This window comes from Rana temporaria, chromosome 2 (assembly GCF_905171775.1).
Source record: "Rana temporaria chromosome 2, aRanTem1.1, whole genome shotgun sequence".
Classification (NCBI taxonomy): Eukaryota; Metazoa; Chordata; class Amphibia; order Anura; family Ranidae; genus Rana; species Rana temporaria.
The window spans coordinates 468,357,144-468,381,819 of record NC_053490.1 but is presented as its reverse complement, the minus strand read 5'-3'; the positions used below and the strand labels follow the sequence as shown (position 1 = coordinate 468,381,819).

General features: G+C 46.3%; 1 protein-coding gene across 1 annotated transcript in view; it reads left to right on the top strand.

The window, feature by feature from the left end:
* Positions 1 to 3,669: 3,669 nt before the first annotated feature.
* DCBLD2 (discoidin, CUB and LCCL domain containing 2) overlaps positions 3,670 to 24,676 on the top strand; it is a 134,906-nt gene continuing 113,899 nt past the window's right edge. The window contains exon 1 of the mRNA XM_040338703.1: positions 3,670 to 3,892. Coding sequence (XP_040194637.1) covers positions 3,808 to 3,892 — 85 coding nt within the window. The 5' untranslated portion in view covers positions 3,670 to 3,807. The remainder of the gene's footprint in view (positions 3,893 to 24,676) is intronic.

Here is a 24,676-nt window from a genome sequence, read left to right as displayed (position 1 = left end):
ACATTCAAAGCATTTGACATAAAAGACACTGTATGCCAGGGGTGGGCAATTATTTTTTCGATGGGGCCACATGAGAAACTAAAAATATTTTGGAGGGCCGGGCCAAAAGGCTAAACTCAATACTGCATAAAATCAATTGTATTTCTTTATAAAAAGCAGTAAATATCATTGTTGGACAACTGGTACGAGTACTTGTTATAGACATGGCACATGAGGGGGACAGAGGCTGGGGACATGGCACAGGAGGGGGACAGAGGCTGGGGACATGACACAGGAGGGGGACAGAGGCTGGGGACATGACACAGGAGGGGGACAGAGGCTGGGGACATGACACAGGAGGGGGACAGACACTGGGGACATGACACAGGAGAGGGACAGACGCTGGGGACATGACACAGGAGGGGGACAGACGCTGGGGACATGACACAGGAGGGGGACAGACACTGGGGACATGACACAGGAGAGGGACAGACGCTGGGGACATGACACAGGAGGGGGACAGACGCTGGGGACATGACACAGGAGGGGGACAGAGGCTGGGGACATGACACAGGAGGGGGACAGACGCTGGGGACATGACACAGGAGGGGGACAGATGCTGGGGACATGACACAGGAGGGGGACAGAGGCTGGGGACATGACACAGGAGGGGGACAGACGCTGGGGACATGACACAGGAGGGGGACAGACGCTGGGGACATGACACAGGAGAGGGACAGACGCTGGGGACATGACACAGGAGGGGGACAGAAGCTGGGGACATGACACAGGAGGGGGACAGACACTGGGGACATGACACAGGAGGGGGACAGACGCTGGGGACATGACACAGGAGGGGGACAGACGCTGGGGACATGGCACAGGAGGGGGACAGACGCTGGGGACATGGCACAGGAGGGGGACAGACGCTGGGGACATGGCACAGGAGGGGGACAGACGCTGGGGACATGGCACAGGAGGGGGACAGATCTGACCTGTGGAGAGGTGAAAGGGGCACAGGAGGAGGACACAGCATACTGATGATGTCTAGGTAGGATAGCACTTCACACTCTGCTGCTGGACTGAGAAGGACTCACCAGACAAGGCCAGGGCAGTGGCACTGAGGGCAGGCAGCAGGCGTCGCGAGGAGTCCTACTCCAACGAAGAGAGTGGAGACCAGGGTCCACTCCAGGTCCGGGTACCAGCATGGCGGCTGGCCGACTGCTACAGTCAGTCAGTCGGGCGGGCAGAGCAGGCAGGCAGGCGCACTGGTCGGTCTCCGTCTGGCTGGGCGGTCAGAGAGGGCGAGGCTATGCATAATGTAGGAGGACTAGACGCTGCCTGCGCTGCGGCTCACATTCGGATCTTTTTACGGGCACATTTCCCTTATTACGGACTTTTACGAACAGGGAAAAAGTGCCTTTTATTTACGTACTGGGTTGTCCCGATACCACTTTTTTAGGACTGAGTACAAGTACCGATACTTTTTTTTATGTACTCCCCGATACCGAATACCGATACTTTTTTTTAAATGTGTCCCCAAATGCAGCCATGTCCCCAGTACAGCAGCCATGTCCCCCGTATAACAGCCATGTCCCCCGTATAGCAGCCATGTCCCCCGTACAGCAGCCATGTCCCCCGTATAGCAGCCATGTCCCCCGTACAGCAGCCATGTCCCCAGTACATCAGCCATGTCCCCAGTATAGCAGCCATGTCCCCTGTACAGCAGCCATGTCCCCCGTATAGCAGCCATGTCCCCAGTACATCAGCCATGTCCCCAGTATAGCAGCCATGTCCCCAGTATAGCAGCCATGTCCCCCGTACAGCAGCCATTGTCCCCCGTACAGCAGCCATTGTCCCCCGTACAGCAGCCATTGTCCCCCTTACAGCAGCCATTGTCCCCCTTACAGCAGCCATTGTCCCCCGTACAGCAGCCATTGTCCCCCATACAGCAGCCATTGTCCCCCGTACCTACTGTTATCACCGCAGCGGGGAACATTACAGACAGCGTTCGTTTGAACAGCTGTTTTCCCCGCTGCGCATAGACACTCCCCCTTGGACGGATCTGTCCAATCGCGAGCAAGGGGGAGTGTCTATGTGACTCCCCCTTGCTCGCGATTGGACAGATCCGTCCAAGGGGGAGTGTCTATGCGCGGCGGGGAAAACAGCTGTTCAAACGAACGCTGTCTGTAATGTTCCCCGCCGCGGTTTCGGCGGCGGCGGCGAAGTATTGTATTTTAGTATCGGGGGTATTAGCGGGAGTACGAGTACCGCTAATACTCGGTATCGGTCCCGATACCGATACTGGTATCGGTATCGGGACAACCCTATTGGCAACACTTCCCGGGGGCCGGATTAAAAGGTCTGCCGGGCCGTATACGGCCCGCGGGCCGTAGTTTGCCCAGGTCTGCTGTATGCTATCATCTAAATTGGAGAAAAAGTCATTAATAATCCTGTATTTTGGACCACCAAGATTATTGCAGAGCGGGACCCCTGGAATAGAGTCAGAGAGGGGTCCCTAAGATGACAGCAGAGAGGGACTCCTGGGATAAAGTTCGGGAGGGACCCCTGAATTGAAGGCAGAGAGAGGCCCAGAAATGAAGACAGAGAGGGACCTATGGGATGAGGACAGATAGGGACCCCAGGGTGAAAACAGTGAGGGACCCCTAGGATGAGGGAAGATAGGGATCCCTGGGATGAGGATAGTGAGGGACCCCTGGGATCTGGACAGAGAAGAACCACTCGGATGATAACAGAGAGGGACCCCTGGGAAGAGGATAAAGAGGGACCCCTGGGATGAGGACAGAGAAGGGCCCCTGGGATGAGGACTGTAAGGGGGCGGGGCCCCTGAAAGGAGGACAGAGAGAGAACCCTGGGATGAGAACAGTGAGGGACCCTGGGATGATGGACCCCTGGACAGTGAGGGACCCCTGGGATTAGGACAGAGAAGGAACCCTAGGATTAGGACTTGGAGGGACCCCCGGGATGAGGACAGTGAGGGACCTCCGGGATGAGGACAGTGAGGGACCCCTGGGATGAGGACAGTGAGGGACCCCCGGGATGAGGACAGTGAGGGACCCCTGGGATGAGGACAGTGAGGGACCCCTGGGATGAGGACAGTGAGGGACCCCTGGGATGAGGACAGTGATGGACCCCTGGGATGAGGACAGTGAGGGACCCCTGGGATGAGGACAGTGAGGGGCCCCTGGGATGAGGACAGTGAGGGGCCCCTGGGATGAGGACAGTGAGGGGCCCCTGGGATGAGGACAGTAAGGGGCCCCTGGGATGCGGACAGTGAGGGACCCCTGGGATGAGGACAGTGATGGACCCCTGGGATGCGGACAGTGAGGGGCCCCTGGGATGAGGACAGTGAGGGGCCCCTCAGATATGTCCCATGTAATGTGTTCTCCCCTCCATACAATAACATGCAGACAGTGTACAGAGCAGAGTACACCCTCACTACAGTCCTGTGAAGTAGCCCAATGTGTCTGGAAAGTCGCCAAACTGGCATCCCCGGGGGACGGTAGGTCCGCCCACAGCTCCCCGCCCCCAGTTAACCCCCCACTCCCCGGCCAGCTCGGGCACACACAACTTGTTGCGGCGGTGAGCCGGCGGCTGGGACTGAAGGGGTTACAGGGAGTCCCTCCAGCGGATCGCAGCGATCCCGGCGCCGGAAGTCCTGTGCTTGCTGCAGCCTGCGCGCGCACGGGGATCTGCTGGGATCCGCTGAGTGATGTGATCGGAGCCCGGCAGATGGATCGGAGCTGAGCCCGGCTGTGTGTGGAGGTGGCGGGGCCCCAGTATGCATTCAACTTGCCGGCGGCTGGGATGGAGATCGGGGGGATGGTGAGCAGGCAGATCGCCCTTCTCATTACAGGCTGCCTGCTGCTCCGGGCTGCGGGGGCTCAGAACGGTGAGTGCCGGGCTTTGTATGGAGGGAGGAGGGGGGGAGATCTCCGGGACAGAGCTGGTCCTGATCACCCACACTCCGATCTTCTCACCGATCCTCCTCTGTGTGCCTTCTTCTTACATTGTTTCCCCTTCTTCTCTACACTTTATACTTTGTATACAATACACAATCCATCCACTATCATTACATTGTATACACTACACAGTCCATCCACTATCATTACATTGTATACAATACACAGTCCATCCACTATTATTATTACATTGTATTCAATACACAATCCATGCACTATTATTACATTGTATACAGTGTCCATCCACTATTATTACATTGTATACAGTGTCCATCCACTACTATTACATTGTATACAATACACAGTCCATCCACTATTATTACATTGTATATATATAGTGTCCATCCACTACTATTACATTGTATACAATACACAGTCCATCCACTATTATTACATTGTGTATATATAGTGTCCATCCACTACTATTACATTGTATACAATACACAGTCCATCCACTATTATTACATTGTGTATATATAGTGTCCATCCACTACTATTACATTGTATACAATACACAGTCCATCCACTATTATTACATTGTATACAGTGTCCATCCACTACTATTACATTGTATACAATACACAGTCCATCCACTATTATTACATTGTATACAGTGTCCATCCACTACTATTACATTGTATACAATACACAGTCCATCCACTACTATTACATTGTATACAGTGTCCATCCACTACTATTACATTGTATACAGTGTCCATCCACTACTATTACATTGTATACAATACACAGTCCATCCACTATTATTACATTGTATATATATAGTGTCCATCCACTATTATTACATTGTATACAATACACAGTCCATCCACTATTATTACATTGTATACAGTGTCCATCCACTACTATTACATTGTATACAATACACAGTCCATCCACTATTATTACATTGTATACAGTGTCCATCCACTATTATTACATTGTATACAGTGTCCATCCACTATTATTACATTGTATACAATACACAGTCCATCCACTATTATTACATTGTATATATAGTGTCCATCCACTATTATTACATTGTATATATAGTGTCCATCCACTATTATCATCATTACATTGTATACAATACACAGTCCATCCACTATTATTACATTGTGTATATACAGTGTCCATCCACTATCATTACATTTCATACAGTGTATATATCTCTATTGTATACCTCCATTATATCTCATTACATTGTATCCAATATACAGTCCATCTACTATTATTATTACATTGTATACAGAGTATATACCTCTATAATCCTCATTACATTGTATACACAGTCCATCAGGAGACTGGAGGGGGGCTGATCAGAAGAGTGCAGACTATGCAGGACAAGCTGAGATAAAAACTATATATACACAACACATACCTATACATACACACACACACACACACACACACGCACGTATACCTACATATACATGTATTCAATTATTTTATATATCTGCCAAGGTGTATGAGTCCATAGTATTGGTGTTTTCTCCCGTTGAAGGATTCTGTAGTCATTTCTTATTAGTATTTATATAGTGTTGACTATTTAGGTGGAACTTTACATATTGTACATTTATGTCAGTCGCTGCCCTCATGGAGCCTACAATCTGAGGTCTCTAACTCCCATTCATACATATGGTAGGGCCAGAGTCAAGTAACCGACCAGCATGTCTACAGAGTGTCCCTATTTATTTCCAGTGAAATCCTTTGTCGTTGTGATGATATACACTGCGCTCCTCTCAGTAGGTGAATCTTCTCCACAGTATATACATGTTAACGGGTTCTGAACATTTTTAAAGATATCTTAAACATTTGTTGTTACCGGTTTAGATTTATTTTTGTGTGGTTACTCCTTTTTCTTTTTTTTCTCTCTGATTTCTATACCTAGGTTCACACATGATCATCTGCATTTTTCATACCGTTTGTGTGTTCATGCATTTTTGGCCAGCGACAAGCAATGTCTCCTGTCTGTCCAGGGGAGAAAAAAGTATCAGAAACATAATTTTAAAATGTATGTACATGCATTAAAGGATAAGTTCATCTTTCAGAGCATATTACACCTATAATTCGGATGTAATATCTAACGTGCTCCAGACCTGCCCCCCGCATCACCATTTTCCCCCTACTCTGTGACAGTGGGTGGGGGATCTTCTCCCTGCAGCCGCTGTCGCAAATTTAAAATAGTGCAGCCATGGGGGGGCTCTGCCCACATAGCCGCCTCATTCATTCATAGCATTCTGTGAATGAGAGAACTACAAGGGCGCATCGGCTGCGCAGGGGGTGCGCACCCAGCCAAGGACGCATTCGTTGCGTGGGGGGCACTCCCAATGCAGAGGCGCATTCGCTGCGTGGGGGGCACTCTCAAAACAATGGCACATTCGCTGCGTGGGGGGGCGCACCCAGCCAAGGGCGCATGCGCTGCGTGGGGGGCACACTTGGCTGGGTGCGCCCCCCCACGCAGCGCATGCGCCCTTGGCTAAGTGCGCCCCCCAGGCAGCGCATGCGCCCTTGGCTGGGTGCGCCCCCCACGCAGCGCATGCGCCCTTGGCTAAGGGCGCATGCGCTGCTTGGGGGCATGCGCTTTGTGGGGGGCGCCCCCAAGCAAGGATGCATTCGCTTTGTGGGGGGGCTCTCCCAAGCAAGGACGCATTCGCTTTGTGGGGGGGCTCTCCCAAGCAAGGACGCATTCGCTTTGTGGGGGGGCTCTCCCAAGCAAGGACGCATTCGCTTTGTGGGGGGGCGATCTCAAGCAAGGACGCATTCGCTTTGTGGGGGGGCGCTCTCAAGCAAGGACGCATTTGCCTCGTGGGGGGGGCGCACCCTGGCAAGGGCACATGCGCTTCGTGGGGAGGTATCTTGACAACCAATGGAGCTGGCTGCCAAAGTACAGGAGCTGCAGCAAGAAATGTGATCATTCGTACTTAATAGCGTTGTTAGAGGAATATATATATATATATAATCTCTTATAATCCTTTTCCTTCAGCCAGCAAAAAACAACAACCTGAGTTTTTGGTTGGCTTAATTCTGTTCTTTTCTATCACTGTCATTACTCTGCATGCCCCCCCCCCCCCCCCATTCTTTGATGTTCTGTGGCAGTTCCCCCATTTTCCCGGATTTTCAGCGCTAACATTGGCATCATTCAATCCCTCCTCTCTCTCTCTGCATGCTACATTTCATTTTTATTATCTATTAGCATCCTTTTGGGAGTTCAAGGTAATGTTTAGTGCTAAACTGGCAATTAAATTGTGGAAAAAAATTCAATTTGTATGTGTCATGCTATGCTGTATAGCGCTACGTAATCGTCTGCGGCTGAATCATTATTCCTGCGTTGCTCACCGGGAACATGACAATGGAAATATTTATAAAATCAAATAGAGTGAACCTGATGTTTTCTGTGACTTATATATTTCATTTCTCCATCACCCCCTCCGCTCTGAGATTCATGTCCGATCGCCTACCTGGGTTGGTGACTTGCGGGATTCGCTGCTCACATCTGCCTTTACAGCTGAACGATTGTAATTTGTGGCTTGATTGGTCGCTGTGCAGCCTGCAGGACCTTTATACAGCGTATTGATCGGCCTTGTCCCGGTGTGAACCCATGTGTTTGATATGAGCAGAGCGTACTCCGAATCCATGTGTGTGTATCGTGATTTCATTAAAATGGAGTTAATTCTGTTTATAGACATCCTGGGGATGTATAATTATAACTGTGTTTCAGCGATCTCCATCATTTAATGTCTTCTTATTGGTGAATGTAGAAGACTATAAGCTTGGCAGAGATACCCATGCCATAGAACCGCAGGACCCTGACGCTAATTATATTGCACCGCTCTCGTATAGAAAATCCGACTATTCAAATGAGCCTGGTTTTATACATTTGCGTGCAATTGTATCTCAGTCTTTGTAAATCTGCCAGACGGACAGTAAAATATATAATAAAGGGGATGTGAAGAAAGTGGCATTGCAGCTTTCTCTGTACAGAGCACAATGTAAGCATGCAGCTTTTACATTAGGAGGAATGGCGGTTATACTGGACTGGCTTGCTGTCCTGGGCTCAGGAGCATCTCCATAGATTACGGCTTTCTTTGCTACATAAAATAATTGATCAAGATTGTTTTGTATCTGAAGGATCAATTACTTCTGTTAATTTGGATGTAAACCCTAACATATTGGCCTCTGGTGATACACAGATGAAACACACCTTCCTGTATAGGTTGTTCCTATTTATCTGCAGTCTTCTCTACACCTGTTCAAAGTGCAGAATTTATACATCTTGTCTGAGCTGTCAGAAAAAAAGGCAGTGGAGAGCTGAAATCACACACAACAGAGCTCAGTGAGGAGAGCTCTGAGAGGTGATTGGAGGGAAGGGACACACCCCCTTCACACAGCACACATGAACAGAGCTGAGACTGTCAATCATCTGGAGGTCCCCCCTTTGTCGCTTTTTTTTTTCTTGGTGTCAAGAAAACATGTCCGAAGTGATTCATGCTGATAACAGGAATGAAGCAGGAGACAGAAATTACACTTATGGGTTTATTTACTAAAATATGGTTTTAGCTCTGGTTCAATCCGCTTCCAGGTCTTGTTGTCAAAGCTTAAAGTGTAAGTTCACCTTGGCATAAAAATCTGTAAGGTGAACTTGGTGGTGGCCGTTGGTATTACAAGTTAAACAGCAATTCTAATGTCATTTTACACTATTTTCACTGCCATCTTATTCCCTCTAATTAGAACCCCCAAACATTATATATATATATATATATATATATATATATATATATATATATATATATATATATATATATATATATATATATATATAATTTTATCCTAACACCCTAGAGAATAAAATGGCGATCATTGCAATACTTTCTGTCACGCCGTATTTGCGCAGCAGTCTTACAAGCGCACTTTTTTGGGAAAAATTACACTTTTTTTAATTAAAAAATAAGACAACAGTAAAGTTATCCCCATTTTTTTTTATATTATGAAAGATAATGTTACGCCGAGTAAATTGATACCCAACATGTCACGCTTCAAAATTGCGTCCGCTCGTGGAATGCCGACAAACTTTTTTACCCTTTAAAATCTTCATAGGCGACGTTTAAAAAAATCCACAAGTTGCATGTTTTGAGTTGCAGAGGAGGTCTAGGGCTAGAATTATTGCTCTCGCTCTACCAATCGCGGCGATACCTCACATGTGTGGTTTAAACACCGTTAACATATGCGGGCGCTGCTCACGTATGTGTTCGCTTCTGCGCGCAAGCTCGTCGGGACGGGGTGCGTTTTCTGGCTCCTAACTTTTTTAGCTGCCTTTTAGATTCCCAGCAAATTTGTCAAACCCTGTTTTAGATAACACTGAAGAGGAAATAATGTAAAAAAAAAAACCCATCATTGCATGCATTGGCCGTAATATGTACATTCCATAGGTGGTGTATGGAAGGACACTGCAGTATTGTTCCTGAACACGCTGCCTCTCATTGTTAGAAGATGTGTTGACCTAACATGGTTTGTCAAGTTAGCGGAATGGGATTAATGTGTTCTCGGGACTAGGACTGTATTGATTTCTCAACTCCAGACAGGGACCAGATTGTCAGACACTCTCTTAGCAAATCTCTGGCTTTTTGCATTGTGTCTCTTGGGGGAGAGAATGAAATGGAGAGTGTGGGAACCTTCTCTTACCGTCAGAACCAACCTTAGACCCCTTTCACACTGAAGCAGTTTATAGGCAGCTTAGCGCTAGAAATAGCGCATGAAAACTGCCTCCCATTAAATTCAATGTGTGCTTTCACACTCGGGCGGTGCACTTGCAGGCCTTTAGGAAAAGTCCTGCAAGCAGCATGTTTGGGGTAGCTTGGCAGCACTATAAATAGCGCTCCCAAAATGCCCCTGCCCATTGAAATGAATGTGCAGTGATTCCAAAGCGCCTTTTAAAGAACTTTGAAAGCACTGCAAAACAAATTTTCTTTTTTTTTTATTACAATTTTTTTAAAGTCCTGTTGTCACAATAAATGAACCCACTAGCGCCGGAAAAGCGCTGCAAAAACAACTGACGCGTCGGTGTGAAAGGTGTTTTACTCTATTGAAGAGGTCCCCCAATGGGAAAAGTTGACTTCTGTCCATTGCTAGGAAGTTGAAAATATGTGGATTATTGGGCATTCTGTTTTCCACTTCCAATCTTTCACCAGCTTCGGTATTGAGAGATGTCTAGTGCTCAGTGTTGCCAAACTACCAGGTTGAAATTTACTGGCACAACGTCAAAGATGTACTGGCACCGCCAAGTTTTTCCTGGCATTTCCAGAAGTTATAAAATGACAGTTTTTAAAGCCGTTGTAAACTTAAAATAAAACTGCAAGACAAATGCATAATGTGCTAGTATGCATCGCATACTAGCACATTATGAAATACTACACTAAAAGCACTACAGTTGCTTATAGATTTTCCATTTTCCTTCTGAAACATAGCTGAGCAAGAAATATATAAAAATATATAAAATGCAGTTTTTGGACTTTTATTACATTTTTATTCAAATTGAGATGTAAGAAAATGTCACTCCAATTTAATGAGTTATTTTTTTTATATACAGTAAAACTTTGGTTTGAGAGTAACTCGTTTTGCATGACCAGCACAATCTTCAAATACATTTTGACTTGATAAACAAGTGATGTCTTGATATACAAGTAGTGTCATGTCACAACGGAGTATAAAAGAGGAGAGGCGCCTCCAAGTGTAGCAATAAGGTTATATTTAATGAAGGTACAACATTTAGCAACTCGCATGGTTGATGATCAAAAGAAGCACATTTAAGTATGCAGGCAACCGGGGTAAAGATGTCCACATAGACCGTCCTCCACACCGCCATCAACCCTGTCCCTTCCACGAGCGGTTCAAGCCACACATTCAGATCGCTCCACTGCAGGGTAGTCTTCCCGGTCACGATTGCAGACTGACATCGGTGAGAGCCGGCGGTAAGGACGACGGTCTATGTGGACAGCTTTTCCCCTTGGATGCCTGCGTACTTAGATGTGCCTCTCTTAAACCATGTGATTTGCAAAATGTTGTACCTTCATTAAATGTAACCATATTGCTACACTTATGCTGCGTACACACGATCGGAATTTCCGACAAAACCGTGGATTTTTTTTTCCGACGGAATGTTGGCTCAAACTTGTGTAGCATATACACTAGGGGTGTTGAAAATAATCGTAGCATCGATGCATCGAGATTCGACCACCCACGATGCTGCATCGATGCTACGACTTGCATTAATCGATTTTTGATGACGTCACCTGCGCGCCGCTTTAAAGGCCTTTCGAGTCTCAAAGCAGAAGCCGAGGGAAGCCGTGGGCGTCAGCTGCGGGCGTTAGCCGCGCCTCTATTCCCGCCCCCGCCAATGCAGCTAAGGGAGCTGTGGGCTTAAGCCGCGCCTCTTTTCCCGCCCCCGCCAATGCAGCTAAGGGAGCCGTGGGCTTAAGCTGCGCCTCTTTTCCCGCCCCCCTGCTGATGCAGCCGAAGACGCCGCGCCTCCTTTCCCGCCCCCCGCTGACGGCATGCGAGAGACACGTGGAGCGAGTGTCCCCGGTCCCGGTTCCGGTCCCGACCCCCGGAGCCTTCCTCCTTGGCTCACCTCACGCTGTGCACACTGCACAGGCTGCTGTGGGAGACCCGACACGGCCGAGTACTTCAGGCAGCAGAACAGTGACAGGAGTCGGAGACCATCATCATCAGGTACTTGGGGGGATGCACACTGGCGGCAATTTATGGGCACACTGATTGGCAGCAATTGATGGGACACTGATTGGCAGCAATTGATGGCACACTGATTGGCAGCAATTGGTGGCACACTGATTGGCAGCAATTGGTGGCACACTGATTGGCAGGAATTAATGGCACACTGATTGGCAGCAATTGATGGCACACTGATTGGCAGCAATTGGTGGCACACTGATTGGCGGCAATTGGTGGCACACTGATGGGCAATTTGGGCACACTGGCAGCAATTGGTGGCATACTGGAAGCAATTGATGGCATTGGCACACTGGCAGCAATTGATGGCACACTGGTTTATGTATGTCTTATTGTCTTAGTGATTGATTAACATCACAACTTCATTGATTTGAAATTGATACCCTTTTTTTTCGTATGATTTTTGCTTTTGCTCATCACTGCCACACACATGCAGCCATGCATTGCACGTGTGTGGCAGTAATGAGCAAAAGCAAAAATCATACAAAAAAAAGGTATCAATGAAGTTTTGATGTGAATCAATCACTAAGACAATAAGACATACATAAACCATAATTTATGACATGGCATACATTGTCGTTTGGCAATACATTGTCGTTATGGGGACAATGTCCGCAGTCTCTGATCCTCTCTAGTATCATTGTCCGCAGTCTCTGATCCTCTCTAATATCATGTCTGCAGTCTCTGATCCTTTCTAGTATCATGTCTGCAGTCTCTGATCCTCTCTAGTATCATTGTCCGCAGTCTCTGATCCTCTCTAATATCATGTCTGCAGTCTCTGATCCTTTCTAGTATCATGTCTGCAGTCTCTGATCCTTTCTAGTATCATGTCTGCAGTCTCTGATCCTTTCTAGTATCATGGCCGCAGTCTCTGATCCTTTCTAGTATCATGGCCGCAGTCTCTGATCCTTTCTAGTATCATGGCCGCAGTCTCTGATGCTTTCTAGTATCATGGCCACAGTCTCTGATCCTTTCTAGTATCATGGCCGCAGTCTCTGATCCTTTCTAGTATCATGGCCGCAGTCTCTGATGCTTTCTAGTATCATGGCCGCAGTCTCTGATGCTTTCTAGTATCATGGCCGCAGTCTCTGATCCTTTCTAGTATCATGTCTGCCGTCTCTGTCCATCTCTTGTAGTATTTTGGGGTCAGTCTGGAGCTCCTCTTTAAGTTGGCTGCTATGTATACAGTTTTCTACATGCAGAGATTTTTTTTTAAGAACAGAAGAAAACCGTGCGCAGTAATCTTGATGCATCGTGATGCATCGCGGAATCGAATCGAATCGTGGACTTGATAATCGTAATCGCATCGAATCGTGAGACCGGTGAAGATGCGCAGCCCTAATATACACGGCCACACAAATGGAAATTCCGACCAACAAGAACGCGGTGACGTACAACGAGCCGAGAAAAATTAATGATTCCGAGCATCAGTTGGATTTTTGAGCGTCGGAATTGCATACAGACGATTGGAATTTCCGACAAGAACTTTTCCAGTTGGAAAATTTGAGAACCAGAAAATGTCTGATTTAAATTGGAGGTTCACCCGGAAATTAGAATTTTTAACATTAGATTGATGCTCATTTTGTCAAGGGGAATCGGGTAGTATTTTTAAAATCGAAGCAGTACTTACCGTTTTAGAGAGCGATCTTCTCTGCCGCTTGCGGGTATGGGTTGCGGGACTGGGCGTTCCTATTTGATTGACAGTCTTCCGAAAGGGTTCCGATGGTCGCATCTATCGCGTCACGATTTTCCGAAAGTAGCCGAGCGTCGGTGCGCAGGCGCCGTATAGAGCCGCACCGAAGTTCGGCTACTCGTAACGCGATAGATGCGACCGTCGGAAGACTGTCAATCAAATAGGAACGCCCAGTCCCGCAGCCCATACCCGGAAGCGGCGGAGAAGATCGCTCTCTAAAACGGTAAGTACTGCTTCGTTTTTAAAACAACTACCCGATTCCCCTTGAAAAAATGCGCATCAATCTAATGTTAAAAAAAAATTTTTTAGGGTGAACTCCCGCTTTAAGAGACGCCTCTCTTCTTTTTTTATACTCTGTAGCTCCTGCTGGATTTTGCTTCTAATCCCCTTGTGGAGGCTTCCGTTTGTGGATGGGCATTTTATGGTTACGCAACCTATCACATTTCTATAATCCATTTTTTTATTTTTCATTATTTCTTATGGAGAAATCTGCTTTGATATACAAGTGCTTTGGATTACAAGCATGTTTCCAGAATTATGTTTGCAATCCAAGGTTTTACTGGACTGTATATGTTTTCCAGTCTGAGCTTTTTTTTTTTTTTTTTCTCCTTTTGTTATATTGACATTTTTATATTTATATATATATATATATATATATATATATATATATATAATCATTTTTTTTTTTTTTATAATGCATATGACATTAAATTCAGTTTAGTTAGAATGGCCCAATGTCCAGAGCCAATCTCTTCCATTTTTATAGATAAAATCTATAACGTTTGCCATTAGTTAGGGGTTGCTGTTCTTTGCACAAAGTGTACACATATCTGAAGTCCCCCGGCTAATTGGACGGGGGTTAATGCTTGTTTGACAGCAATTTCTATAGTACGTTTCCAGTAAAGTTAATCTGCAAATTCAACATAACTCCAGGGACTGAGCTCCATATACTTAGCAGATTGATGCAGGTCATCGCGGGCTATAAATTACACTTTTGTGTTCACAGACCTAAATGTACATCATAGCATCCAGTGATAACGAAGCTAACTTTAGTGTAATGCTTAGTAAGCAAATCTGTTCTCTCACAAAAGGTCTTCATAGTATTGATGAACCCAAAGGCACGACTCCCTTTTCTGTTCTGTCTTCCTTTTGGCAGAAGTATCAACAGCATACCGCCTTGACTGACCAAGTGATTGGTTGTACGGGATTATGGGATTGTACACCCCATCAACACCCATCATACCATAAGAACATACCTTAAATATAAAATAAAAAACACAACAAGGATTGTGGAGAAGTTTAGGCCGTGGCCCCTTTATTGGGTTTAAAACAATTTTAATTATGAAATTAACTTTAACCTTTAATACCAAACAGAATCGCTGTTAACCATTAACAGACTCAAGCAGCAATATCTTATACCAACCAAATACAAGTTTACCAACCACTGTCCACCCACAAAGTGGGCGACATTACCCAAAAAGATAGACCTTCAATATCAAACAAAACTGTTGGTAACCAATAACAGACCAACTTGCTTAGTCACTACGACTCAAGCAGTATTATTTTATATAAAACAAGTAACAGCGTACCAACGACTGTCCACCCACAAAGTGGGCGACATTACCCACATAAAGGGGGAGGGAGGGTGGGAGAGCAGGTCAAAAGATCCAGAAGAAAGGCTGAGGAGAATCCAGAGGTGAGTCCAGCTGACAGACCTGAGGTAAATACTGACTCCTCCCAGTAACAGGAGAGGATATAAATAAAAGGTTACACTTATTGGCTAGATGTTTCCCGCCAAAGGATTTGTCACCAATCCGGTGCTCTGCAGTTGAGGTGAATCTTCCTAACAGCAGCAGGCAGCTTGTCACCCTGAAACACAGAACAGAAAGAACCAGCAAAGCAGCCATAGGGAGACATGTACTTATCAATTATCATAGCCCTCTATTAAGAGTAAAATGTAATTAATTAAACAAATGGGTGTTAGGGGCGACAATCCCATGGGGCCACTTCTCTATTTTATTCTTTCTTGGCCCTTACATTTCATAAAATAGAAATCAGCTTTTCACTTCCGATCAAGAGATTTCATCTGCAGGCGTTGGACCTTTTACCTGAGATTTAAAGTGTTACTAAACCTAGGACCCTGCATTCACTATATCTGGTCTCCCATAGTACACAGAGCATGGAAATGCAATTAGTAAATATAAACTACTAAATTCCTTTTCTCATCAGCAGTATATAGCAGTCTTGTGACTTCTATCAGTGTCTGGTTAAAGCTTGTAGGAGGAATTTTCATTCTACTTGGACCCCTGACACTCTGTCTGGACAGTGCTGATTGGCCCTGTGCTGATCACATGCACCCTCCCAAGAAAAAATAAATAAAGAGCTCTCCAGCAATACACACAAAACTGAGCATGTGCGGAGTGACTCCAAACACCCTGTCTTATCAGGAGATGGATTGGAGACTGTGAATGGAGGGGAGGATCAGAGAATACAGAATCAAACGGCTTTTTCTCACAATGTGGAGGATTAACCCATTAGGTTCCACAGTGAGTATAACAAGCATGCTTTACTGCATATACAGACTGATTATACTGTTGTGGGTTTAGTAACAAATCTTTAACAAATTTGCCTTATGTATGTGCAGCCAACTCTTGGTTGTCTGCACCTTTATACCTGGGACAGTTCTTTTTGTACTAGTGTCAGGCTATTTAATCACTTGAGTAATACTCCTTAAAGCGGACCTTCAGTCAATTTTTTTCATCTTTCCATCTATTAAATCTTCTGCCTTTTTGTTTTAACTTTGGATAGTAAAACATTTTTTTTCTGCCAGTAAATACCATATACAGCCCACTTCCTGTTTCTTGTCTGGTCATTAGCCAAGGCGTATGACATCATGCACAGCTCTCTCTTTCACTCTCATGAGTTTGCCAGGAAGGGAGGGGGGATGAGTCATAAGGGGGCCAACGATAGCTGCAGAGCTGGAGTTATGGCTCTGTGTGTCTGTGTAAATCCAGGAAGTGAACAGGCAGCAGCTTCAGCTGCCCACAGTTAAAATGGTTGCAGCCAGACTCGGTGGAGGGAGATTTCTGCAGCATATTTGGCATGTACAGAATAACAGTATATATAAAATAATATGCAAAGTGGTTGGAGGGAAGCTTCAGAATGGCAAAGATGTGTTTATTACAAATGATGTGAGCAGACTGCAGTTCCTTTTTAATAGTCTAGTTTTTAGTTTTTGATGCTGTGATAATTTGACAATTACTCCATCATTCAACACTGTGCCCAAATGAGTTTTTGAGACATTATTTGGTGTTTAATATCGACTGGGTTTTTTTTTTAATACTATATAAAAGATAAAGTACCAAAAATGTGGAAGGGGGGAAAAAAAAGTTCAGCCTGCCAATTGCATTTCTTGTAAAATACCAGGACAGTACAAGCAACCCCACATTTTAGCGTAGGCCATACCGTGTTTCCCCGAAAATAAGACCTACCCTGAAAATAAGACCTATTGTTATTTTCCAGGAGGGCTGAAATATAAGCCCTACCCCGAAGATGAGACCTAGTTTTTAAGGCATGTAAAATCCTATAATCCACTCTATTTCAGTAGTATATAATGTGTGTGTTTTTGTAATATAATTGTGGGGAAGAGAGCTCCGGAGGGTTACAGAAGCGCAGAGCTGCGCTATAAAAAAAAGTATTTGGCACAATTATATTACAGAAACACACACATTGTACATTATATAATACTGTAATAGAGTGGATTAAAGGATTTTACAAGCATTTTAACTTGGTTCATACTGGGGATTCCTGGCAGGCAGAGAGGGAGAAGGGGAGAGAAGACAGCACATTACATGGTAAGACCTACCCTGAAAATAAGCCCTACTGTGTCTTTTGTTGCCAAAATTAATAGAAGACCCGGGCTTATTCTCGGGGGAACACAGTAGCGTATCCAGTGCAGCATTTAGAGTGCGAGGGCCAGGACCATGTAATGCACAGAACAGCCTGCAGGACTCTGTGGTCAGGAGTTAGCGCTCCCTTATGGTGATTCGTGGCAAGTGCCCCTTGAAAAGTTGGTGGTCAGTGTTTTTTTCCCACCATAACATTGATCGGAATGCCTCCCTAGCTATGGTGGTTAAGAATTTGCGTTCAGGCATTGTCTAGTCTTGGCTTGTAAAAGCTAATCTGAAGAGCATCGGGTTCGATTCGGCAAGCACTCTCAAAGCATTTAACGAGCTTCGTAAATGCCTGTTTAAGCTTTTATTAAATGCCTTGTGAAGCTTGCTGTATATGTTGCTCTTCTGTTTACTAAGGTTAAATGGTGCCCTTGTGTTTGGGGCCTTATAGCATGGCTGCATGTGTGATTTTTCTCTAGCCATCAGAACACTAGAGCTACACGATTCTGGCTAAAATGAGAATCCACAATTTGTTGCTTAGAATAAAGATCACGATTCTCGTGGGTAACAACTTTCACGTTATACAAAAAAATTTAGCTAACTTTACTGTTTTTATTTTTTTATTCCTTAAAGCAGAATACCACCCATATAAAAGTCAGCAGCTACAAAAAGTGTAGCTGCTGACTTATTAATCGGACACTCGCCTGTCCCAGGTTCCAGCTATGCGGGCGTACAAAGCCTCGCTCCTCTCCCCTCCTCTCTCCAGCGCCGGCATTGTCACTGTGGGTGCCTGGCTGTGGCTTTACACCCGGAGATGCACTACACATGCGCAAGCTTCTCTGCGCACCGTGACTGGCTGGGCAGTCATCTGGGACTTGTGACGTATGCCAGATGATTGCCAAGAGGGAGGGGAGAGAGGTGAACTTCATTCCGGGGCCCCCGGGAGGAAGTGGGTAAAAAGGGGGTATCCGCTCCCCCCCCCCCAAAAAAAAATTACATGCCAAATGTGTCATGTCAGGGGGTCACATGCACGTAAAGTAGAAGTTTCATTTTCGGGTGGAATTCCGCTTTAAAGTGTATTTTTTTTCCAAAAGACCGCTGCGCAAATACAGTGTGACATAAAATATTGCAACAACCACCACTTTATTCTCTATGGTCTCTGGATATATATATATAAATTATGTGTTTATGTTTGGAGGTTCTAAGTAATTTTCTAGTAAAAAAAATACAGATTTTTTAACTTGTAAGCATCAAGTGTCAGAAAAAGGCCCGATCGAAACTTCAGTCATTTTTTTCATCTTTCAGCCAGCGGGGCCGACTAGCAAGATACTGAAGCTTGGCCCAGTGGGAGATTCCTCCATCCACACAGTTTAGCGTACATGGAGAAATCTGTTGCACTTTTTCCATCTAACCATAGAAAATCTGCAGATAATCTATAGGTGTATGGCCAGCTTTACTCTGTGTACAAGCAGTGGCCTCTCTGCAAAGATCTAACGTGCTTGCCTATAGTAACACCCAGTGGCGGTGCATCTATAGAGGGCGCTGGAGCGCCGCCCCCTCTGGCTCTCGCACCGCCACTGATTACAATAACATAGATTCATGCATTGCATGAATCTGTTATTGTTGCCGGCAGCTGGTCTATTTAGATGGCCGGACCTTGAGCGCCGGCCATCTGAATAACGGCAGCAGGTTGGCTGTGCGGAAGTGCCTATCAGAGCCAGCGGCTCTGATAGGCTTTCCGGGTACAGCCCTCAGCCTTCTGGATGCTTATCCAGGGGACGTACGGGGGGTGCATTCCTTGGATAAGACTGACAGGCGTCTCAGCCAATCAGGTTCACCGGTTCTGGTTATCGGTAACCTGATTGGCTGAAGCGTCATCGAAGGCGGGAGAAGACATCGAGGGACGTGGAAGGAGGATGGCTGACTTCCAGAAAGGTAAGTGTCGGGCGGGCTATTTTAGCCTATTTTAAACTTAACGTTTAATTAGGCCTGAGTTTAAATGTTATTAGTAGCTTTGGATTACATTCACGTGTGTAGTCCTAGCTCAAAAGCGCACAACTGTTTGTTTATTATTTAACATAAGTGAATTGAAAGGACTTGTCTTTTTAGAGAGCTGCACCGTTTCCTAGATGGCTTTAGCAGGACACTAATTCCACTTGTCTGGAGTTGCACTTTAACTGATTTATACTGCTTTTGCCTCCTTTTTATGGCATCACCCCGGCAATGAAAGCAGAAACTGCTGTACTTTGCATTTGCTGCATGGACCCTGAGGGACAATTTGGTGAACGTGTCATTATGTGTATTTAGTGGTGTCTATTTTCGGTCCCGGCTTGTCACAGGGCACTATAGTCATGCTGTATTATATGGCACAGTTTCCTGATTATAAATAATAGGCTGTCTTTATAGAGGTGTTTTTTTTTTTTTGTGTGCTTTCTGTCTGCCTCTCCCCATTCATCCTGCAAACCTGTGTATTCTGTGTACTCGGCTTCATCAAAGCCAGAAAAGGAAGTATTCAGGATAACTCCTAATCAAATGGAGAGGAATATTTGTCTGATCATTTCAGTATTGCCATCGGAATGATTTGTTACGTGGATTATTGCATTGCTGTGAATAGTACAAACTTTTCCTTGTCGGGGGAAAGGTGCATGTTAAAGCTGACCTGTCTTAAATCATAGTTCACATGGGGCTTAAAGCTTCATATTATTGGAAATTTACAAATCCTTTTTAAAACCAATGTCTGTTCTGCGACATAAAAGTAAACCCTCTACTTACGGGCCCTTTTACACGGAGTGGATCCGTATTGATCCGCCCCGTGTGTGTCCGTCGGCTCAGCGGGGATCATCCGTAAATCCCCGCTGAGCTGTCGGCGGACAGGGCGGTCCCCGCACACTGTGCAGAGACCGCCCTGTCTCTCCTCCGCTCTCCCCTATGGGGAATCGGATGAATACGGACCGTGTGTCCGTATCCATCCGATACGTTCCGCCAGACGGAAGAAAATTAGGGCCCTTTCACACAGGCGGACGAACGGTTTGTTTTTTACAAGTCCGTTTACGGACTTGTAATGTATCCCTATGGGATTGTGGACGTTGGCGGATGATGCATCCGCTAACGTCTGTAACGATCCGCCTCCGCAAAGATCGGCTTTTTCAGACGGAAGAAAACCCTATTTTTCTTCTGTCTGGCGGAACGTATCGGATGGATACGGACACACAGTCCGTATTCGTCCGATTCCCCATAGGGGAGAGCGGAGGAGAGACAGGGCGGTCTCTGCACAGTGTGCGGGGACCGCCCTGTCCGCCGACAGCTCAGCGGGGATTTTACGGATTATCCCCGCTGAGCCGACGGACACACACGGGGCGGATCAATACGGATCCGCTCCGTGTGAAAGGGCCCATAGGGTTTTCGGACTTGTAATAAACGGACCGGTTGTCCGCCCGTGTCAAAGGGCCCAAACACAAAACATAATATTGCATTGTTTTTTGTTTTTATTTTTTATTTTTTTTTATCTTGCCAGTTATTTGGGGATTCAGGATTCGAACACCATCCCCAACAAGCCTTAAAGCGGAGTTCCACCCAAAAGTGGAACTTCGCTTAAACCACTCCTTGCCCCCTTACATGCCACATTTGGCATGTCATTTTTTTTGGGGGGGGGGGGTGTTCGGTAGGAGTGGGACTTCCTGTCCCACTTCTTCGTTCTGCCCAGGGACTGCTTAGGCAATACGTCATATTACCTATGGCGGCCCCTCCCTGTAGGCGATCGCCTGGGACACGTGACGGGTCCCAGGCGATCACCTGACCACTCGTAGAGCACAGCGGCGCTCGCGCATGCGCAGTGAGTGCCCGGAATTTGTTTTATCCCTGTGTATCACCTGATGTTCACTTCACTGGGTATAGGAGAGGGTTTACATCCACTTTCAGGCTGGGTTCACACCGTAGAGCACTCAGGCTCAGAGCAGGAGTCGGGTGCGTCTCCATTCACTGTGTCGGGTCTGAATTAGACCTAAAATAGACCAAAAGTCACACAGGACTCCTGTGCAATTCTCAACGGAGCCACTGTGGAGATGTGTGAACTGGCTCCATAGAGAGCCGGTCACAATCCCCTGCTATGCGAACCCAGCCTTAAGCTAGTCATACACTTCTACAATCTGATCTACCATGGACTATGTAGTGCAAAGGTCTGTCTGATATGATACAAATGGAATGGATGGTTCAGGTGTGTCCATAGTTTTGGTATATTTTAAGGAGATTGCCAGCTTTAGACACATGAAAGGCTTACAGGGAGCTATTTTTAATTTACATTTTTTTTACTTTGCTGATTTCACAAACTGACAGCTAGTATAGGGAACTTCTCCCTGTATTACCTATTTCCAAAGGTGAACTTCTCTTATAAGACACAACAGGAAGTGGCAGGAGAGCTCTCCAAACAGAGATTTTGTTTTCCACAGCCTATTCATTATTCAGGATAAACGTAAAAAAAATTACCCAATTTCCCCCATAAACATATTCGATGTGGATGGGGAAATCCTCCAGCTGTGTTATTTTATTCTGATAGCAGGGAGACTTCCATGCTGTCAGAATACACTGATCGGTGCTGCTGGTTATAGCCAGCAGCACTGATTGGAAAAAACCCGCCATAGGTAGATATGATTGACTTCTGTACAGTTAGCCTGCCCACACATGGATCTAAATTTGTACTGTTCTTTTTTTGAATTGTCCAAATTTCGATCCATGTATGGCTACTTTAAGGCTTGGTTCACACCTAAACCGGCTGCGGATTGCACAGGAATGCTGTGCTTCCCTGTTCTTCGTTTCAGGGACAAAACGGAGCCAAAGACGCACAGTGCGCTCCGCAGCCGCCCCAGAGATATGTGAACTGGCTCCATAGAGAGCTGATCACATTTTCCTGCTAGGCAAATTGGATTTGGAGAAACCTGCATCCAATTCACATAGGTGTGAACCCAGCCTTAGACATTTGCCAATCGCCACTGAAAGAACTGCCCCCAGTTGAAGATTTGTCTTCTATCCCTGCTTACTAGTGATGAGCTCCGGCGCGTTCGCACAGTGCACGTGCAGAGCCCGCCAGGAAGTCTGCACGGCGCTAATCACAGGCAGGGAGACATATTCCTGATGCTCGGCTGCAGAGATCGGGAAATATCTCCCTGCCTGTGGTTAGCGCAGCGCCGTGCAGACTTCCTGGTGGGCTCTGCACGTGCACTGTGCGAACGCGCCGGAGCTCATCCCTACTGCTTACTGACAACTCAAAGTTATGGATTTTCTTGTTTCCAATCCCAGTGATGATTGCCATCTGGACAAATAGAGAGGAAAGTTCCCAGGTAGCACTAAAGCTCTGGTAGAGGTTCTGATCTTTCCGGTTTTATCCATAGCAAAAAGGAAAACCTTGGCTTTGATACATATGAAAGTCAAGGTTTAGTGTGTTGAGGTTTTTACTGACGGGTCTCCTTTAAAACCCTGTGGCTGCTGCATTTTGTGCTGCAAAGGGAAAGTGAACTGGAGTCGGCAGACACCTCCTTTTGGGTCAAAAAGGCAAAGAGTTGGCAAACTGCAGCAAATGTTTTGTTGTGAAATAGTTTGGCACCGTTCTGCACAGAGATCAAGCAGAGACCTATCAGACCGCAGAACACGCTCAGCACTGCAGCTGTGCCCAGCCACTCCGTCCTGGAGCCGGACTTTGCTCTGCTGTGCCCAGTATTTAGGGCAGGGCTGTGATTCACTCACATCCTTTTCTGGTCTCTGGTCTGCCATAATTATACGTCGGCATATCGAGCTCATAAAATATTTTCATTTATGTGGGGGATCATTTACTAAATCGCTAAATCAACTTTAATATATAGGCAAGCTGAGAACAACTTTCAGTCCTGTATTGTACAAGGAATGAGGATGGTGGTTTCACATACAGCGTTGTTTTTTTATTTGTACCCTACACAAAAGTGAAGTTAACGCAGCAATGCAGGGGGTGAGATTTGTAATTTCCCAGTCAGAACTATAGCCGAAAAACTTTATTTTTTTTTGGATAAGGCTAGGTTCACACCACGATTTTACCATCCGATAAACGGACCGTTAAATCGGATGGAATCGTATGTGACAAAATCGTATGTAATCGTATGTCAAAATTTTCACTAAAAAATCGGATCCTGATTTTAAATAAATTCTGGGAAAAAGAAGATTTTTGAAGTTATGGATATTCAGGGGAACCCCGCCGTCAATTTAAAACAAAAATGACGTGCGGTTCCCGGTAAATATCCATAACCAGACCCTTCAGGTCTGGTATGGATATTCAGGGGAACCCCGCTGTCAATTTAAAACAAAAATGACGTGCGGTTCCCGGTAAATATCCATAACCAGACCCTTCAGGTCTGGTATGGATATTCAGGGGAACCCCGCCGTCAATTTAAAACAAAAATGACGTGCGGTTCCCCCTAAATATCCATAACCAGACCCATTATCCGAGCACGTTGACCTGGCCGGCCGCAGAAAAGAGGGGGGGACAGAGTGCGGCCCCCCCTCTCTCCTGAACCGCACCAGGCCACATGCCCTCAACATGGGGAGGATGTCCCCATGTTGATGGGGACAAGGGTCTCATCCCCACAACCCTTGCCCGGTGGTTGTGGGGGTATGCGGGCGGGAGGTTTATCAGAATCTGGAAGACCCCTTTAACAAAGGGGACCCCCAGATCCTGACCCCCCCCTGTGTGAAATGGTAATGGGGTACACTGTACCTCTACCATTTCACGAAGGAAGTAAAAAGTATTGTAAAAAAACACACTGACACAAAAGAATAAAGTCCTTTATTAAAAAAAAAAAAAAAAAACTCCAGCGCTGAAAAATCCACTCGTTCCCGGCTTCCAGCGTTGTCCTGATCCTGCGACGGGTGCGGGTGATCTCCCGCGATGAGAAGATCCAGCGTCGGGTGATCTCCGCTCCGGCGATGTGAAGATCCATCCATCTGGCGCAGCAGCATCCCGGACCTCCTCTCACCGCTGGGCACAGCCCAGCGAATGAGCGGCTGAAGCGGTGACATTTCTTATATAGAGGAGGCAGAGCCACCCGTCACGTGACCCCGCCCCCTCTGACGTACCTCTGCTACGTCACTGGGGAAGACCAAGCAGAGGAAAGGTCTTTCCTCTTCATGGTCTTCCCCAGTGACGTAGCAGAGGTACGTCAGAGGGGGCAGGGTCACGTGACGGGTGGCTCTGCCTCCTCTATATAAGAAATGTCACCGCTTCAGCCCAGCGGTGAGAGGAGGTCCGGGATGCTGCTGCGCCGGATGGATGGATCTTCACATCGCCGGAGCGGAGATCACCCGACGCTGGATCTTCTCATCGCGGGAGATCACCCGCACCCGTCGCAGGATCAGGACAACGCTGG